General features: G+C 42.4%; 1 protein-coding gene across 5 annotated transcripts in view; it reads right to left on the bottom strand.

The window, feature by feature from the left end:
* Clybl (citrate lyase beta like) overlaps positions 1 to 4,971 on the bottom strand; it is a 218,833-nt gene that overhangs the window by 25,594 nt on the left and 188,268 nt on the right. For all 5 annotated transcript variants that reach the window (XR_004116053.1, XM_031361087.1, XM_031361089.1 and 2 more), the window contains exons 3-4: positions 4,541 to 4,729; positions 117 to 218 (exon numbers count right to left, since the gene is read on the bottom strand). Coding sequence is in view for 4 of the 5 variants with exons in the window: in XM_031361087.1 (XP_031216947.1) it covers positions 117 to 218; positions 4,541 to 4,729 (291 nt within the window). In the remaining variant the exon portion in view is untranslated. The remainder of the gene's footprint in view (positions 1 to 116; positions 219 to 4,540; positions 4,730 to 4,971) is intronic.

Here is a 4,971-nt window from a genome sequence, read left to right as displayed (position 1 = left end):
AATTAAAAAAACAAAAAACAAAAAAAAAAAAACAAAAAACAAAATCCAGAAGTTCTCTTTAGGAAATCAAAGTAAAACACTAATTCAGATGACCACGCTAGGGATGGCTTCCTTACCTTAAAATTGAGCAAACCCATTGCAGTCTCCACAAAGGGGATTAAATTCATTGGTTGTTCAAGTTTTCGGCCTTTTAAGTGGAGTGAAAATTTGTCTGAAAACTAAAATCAGAAATGTCATAGGTGATTAGACAGAACAGAAGCTCAGCCTCTGAAATGCAGACAGAACAAGGCTGAAAAGCCTCTGACCTGAGGAAGTACCTGCCCCAGCCCCCAGCATCCACACAAAGGAATGGAGGGGGCAGGCAGGGAGGAAAAAGCAAAGAAAACTAAAGGTAACAAAGTTCCCCAAAGCACAGTGACATCTCAAACACCACCATCGGTTTCCCTCCGAAAGGAGTACTGTGAGGCCTAGGAGCTAGAGGGAAAGAGAGACTCCCAGTTTAAATGCTTCCCTGGAAAACATATTTACTCAGGACTTATCACCCTCTCTCCTCCGCTAAATGCAAATGGCAGGGCTCAGAACAAAGCAGACCTCTCTACCTGCCCCTTCTGTTTTTTTGTTTCGGACCCAACACCAACACATGTGCAACTGTTGGCTGCCTTTTACGTATGTGCAATCTGAGTTATCCGTTATAGCGCCACTATCCTTTGTTCCGGAGGGTTTTCTTCATTTTTTTTTTTTTAAGCTTACCTAGGAAGACCTTAAAAAGGAAGTTTAATTCTTTGAAGACCAAAGCTTGCCAATTTTTTCCATGAGACCAGTTCACAGCTAGCTCTGTGCTGCCAGTGGGGTAGCCCAAATTCCAAAATCTATCATCTGGAAACATACAAAAGCTCTCGCAGATCCCCCACACCCCCGTTTCAAAAAAAGGGGGAGGGTGCCCCACAATCTAAATTGTAAATCTATTATGTCTATCTAGATCTAATAAGATGTGGGAAGATTAAAGAAAGAAAGAAAGAAACACAGGTATAATAAAGATATTTTTTGTAAATAAAGTTGAAAACATATATATCCATTTAAATTTAAGGAATATTCAGCCATTAATGGATATCAAAGGAAAAGGGAATTTTAATCATCTCTCCATTCAGTCTCAGTTGGGTAAATCATATCTAAGAGATTTGCATAAATATAAACCATCAAAGACTTTTCATCTTCAAAGGGGGTTTCAAGACCCTATAAGCTTTGTACTGTAATCATCACAGGTCAGCCCTGCAGGGACAGGGCTGCTATGGCAACATAAAAAACTAATGCTTAAGGCTTAGCATAATATTCTCACTAATAGAAAGGAAACTCATTTTAAAAGCTGGCAGCCTATTTACCAGAAGCAGGATTAGAGGTGTTATTTCCCTTTTTACCTGCCCCTCCTTGCCTGCGTGCCCCCCCTAAAAAATACCTAATCACTGGGATCTTTAAAAAGCTTTTGAGCGATTTGCAGTAACTTTACAATTAGGCTAAAATAAATCACAGCTCTCAGTAATGAAGAATGATTCCCGTTGCTCTCCGCCCCTCCCTCTTAGACGGCGTCACCATCACCTCTTAGTAACTTTCAGGGAACAGAATAACCCACCACAACAACCAGGGTGAGGAGAGGGCTGAAAGCTCAGGGGCAGCCTGTATGGTGTCAGACGCCGTGAAAAATAAAATGTAATTTATGTTACAATTAAACTTGAAAATGAGTAATGAAATATTGGTGGCTTGCGTGTTGAGTACTTAGCTACTGATTTTCTTTTCTCATTAAAAAAGAAGGAAAAAAAGAAAGGAAGGAAGGAGGGAAAAAAGAAAACTTACAAGGCTACTTGAACTATTCTCTGGGATAGTCATTACAACTTCAAAAATCGTAAAGTTTACAACGAGGTAAATCTTTTACAAGATATCCCCTGTTCTTAATGAACAAAAATCTCCAATGCCTTTTGCTTTATAGTCAATAGGGGCATTTAAAAATTAAATATGCTAGCCCCTCCCCCCTCCCCATCCCCTTCTTTCTTAAAAAATTGCATTAAGTACTAACACAAAAGGTAACTAGTGGAGAAGTTTCAATTAATTTTTTCAAAAGGAGACGATTAAATGTTTCCGGCCTGGTAAAGTGTTCATTTCATCGAGGTGGAGGGGACTGGGGAGGGGGGCGTGAGGAAAAGAAGGGGGGAGAATTACAAAGAGACTGGGGAGGAGGTGAAGTAGCAGGGCTCAGCAATTCTTTCAATTCCAGTGCACACCCAATAGCGTGTTGGAAGAATACGCACTGTTGGGATTTGTGGGAGAATTGTCCCGCTACAAAAGAGGCAGAGTTACGCTTGTTACAGCCCAATAAGCCGTGCCAGTCAGACAAGAGCCCACACTAACGACAAAAGGCGAGCGGGCGATTCTCACACAAAAGAAAACAAGTAAGCCCATCTTTCAGTTGTGCGTCAGGCTTGAGGTTTTACGCTTCGAATAAATACAAACGGAGAGGAAAGATAAACAGCCCCAAAGACTTCTGCTAACTACAAGTCCTATTTCAGTTTCAGCGTTTCCCTCACATCCGAGGATTCGAAACAGCGATGTGAAGCCATAGCTCAGGATTGGGGAGATCACCGCCATCCTAAGCTGGTGTTAAGAGGCATAAAGGATGAAACCAAGGAAACAGGGACTTCAGAGTCCTCGGAACAGTCATTCGCTCTAAACAGTACCTCTAAGCATCTACAGCTAACCTTGGTGAGATATCCAGTTTACTAAGTAAACACAAGCCCTTGATGACAGGTCTTTAAGAGAATCCCAAGGCAGAGCTGTCAACACAAATACCTTACTATTTTCATGTACGATAATTTTCAACTTTCTAGTAGCTACATTTGAAGAGTACAGTGGAATGGACAGTGGTCTCTCATATCTTATATTCAACTAATAGAGTACAAATTACTGCAATATGGAATCAATATTAAAATTTTTGAGATACTCTCCATTTTTCTTTCTCTACTTGGAAAGAATGTCAAGTCTCTAAACTCAGGCACGTGTGCATCAGGCCTTGCTTGCCCAGGCCACATTTCATGCTGAGTGGCCTTAGGTGGCATGTGAGCCAAATATTGGCACAATAAAGATCCAGCATATTCAGGTGGATTTAAAAAGTGAGTAGCTGGGACTGGAGAGATGGCTTAGTGGTTAGGCATACTTGCTGCTCCTCAAGAGGATCTGGGTTCAATTCCCAGCACCCATATGGCAGCTCACAACTGTCTATAACATCACAGGGCCCAACAACCTCATACAGAAATGCATGCAGGCAAAACACCAATGCCCATGAAATAAAAGTAAATTAATCGACATTTTTTTTAAGTTAGCAGTTTTACCAGATATGGCAGCTACTTAGCATACTGTTTTGGCTAGATCTACAACCTTTTAAGATAACATGAAATGGTGCTTTGAACCCCCCACCATCCTTTCAGTCCAGTCTCTTCCAAAGGTTCTGCCCCAAGTGGCATAGTAAAATGTCATTTTATTCAAGGGACTTGCAGAATAATAGTAAGTCCCTATTCACCCCCTCCCCGTCTCACAATTAAAACAATCATAGAATAATTGGGCCCATTTCAAAGTTTTCTTAAGTAATTTGACATGCCATCCACTTTACATTTCAGGCTTTTATTGGCTGAAAAGTCTGTCATGAAATGAAAACACACCTGACAGTAATTTAAAAAAGGGCGCACCAGAGAGCTGTTCAGGAAATAATATCTGAGCTAATTAAAACCACGAGTTAAAAGCTTCCTGTTTCTTCCTCCAGTTGCCCTTAGGAGTGACCTTTTCTTCCTTCCCTGCACTCTTTGCTTCACATGCAGCTAGACCTCCTCGCTGCTTCAGAGGAGCCTCGGTCAGAACCATCTATGTCATGGCTAAGTCCTAGCTTCCCAGGGGCAGGGTGGAAGCTCAGAAAGTTAGTGTCCAGGGACCGATTTGTGAGAGCTACTGAGAAGACTGCTCTGACCAAAAGCAAAAGCGCTGTTTCCAAACGAGAGCTGTTCTGGGAAACAGGTTGGGGACACCTGGATTCTAGGGCAGGAGAAATGGTGGCTTTTCCCACTCTCTTGTCATAATCCCTTCTTCTCTCCTTTCCTTTCTGAGCCAGGGTCTCAAGGAGCAGAGACCGGCCTCAAACTTGCTATGAGACTGAGGACGACCTTGATCTTCTGATATTCCTGCCTCTATCTCCTGAATGCTCAGACTATATGCATTTGCCACCACATCCAGTTTAATTTGGTGCTAGGGAATCAAACCAGGGCCTTGTGCATGCTAGGCAAACACTCTACCAATCGAGCTACAACCAGCCATATTTTCTCTTCCTGTCTCTCATTTTTCTCATGGTGCCTGACTGATCCAGGACCTGACATGCCAAGCAACTGTTTTATCCATGAGCTCTCTCCTCAGCTCTGTGTGTGCATTCCTAAATGGATGCTGTCTACACTCCCTCTGGGTGACTCCTGAACAGACCTGTGCTGCACAGAGAAACACTATTACTTACCCACTGGATTTCTTCAGGACCTTCTACCTTTGGTAGCATCAGACTAGAGGGAAGAACTCTGGCCTGTAGAAATGTCTCCAGGTCTGCTTCAGCCAGCCCACTAGATACCGAGTTGATTCTCACACACTTTTCCGTTGTGCCCAGGTCAAAGTCTTCAAGAGTTTTTGCTATTTTCAATCGAGCTTCATTCTGTAAATGTTAGAAAATGTATTCTTACCATTAAAGAAAGCCCAACGAACACTTTATAGAGTTCTGATGGACTCTATATAGAGTTCAGTGTCCACTCATAGACACTGTGATTAGAACAACACATTTTCTGCCCACCAACTGATATTGAAAATGGATGGCTGGGCAGTGGTGGTGCACGCCTTTAATCCCAGCACTTGGGAGGCAGAGGCAGGCAGATTTCTGTGTTCCAGGCCAGCCTGGTC

The sequence above is a fragment of the Mastomys coucha genome, unplaced genomic scaffold (genome assembly GCF_008632895.1).
Source record: "Mastomys coucha isolate ucsf_1 unplaced genomic scaffold, UCSF_Mcou_1 pScaffold9, whole genome shotgun sequence".
Lineage (NCBI taxonomy): Eukaryota > Metazoa > Chordata > Mammalia > Rodentia > Muridae > Mastomys > Mastomys coucha.
This window is presented reverse-complemented; position numbering and strand designations above follow the sequence as displayed.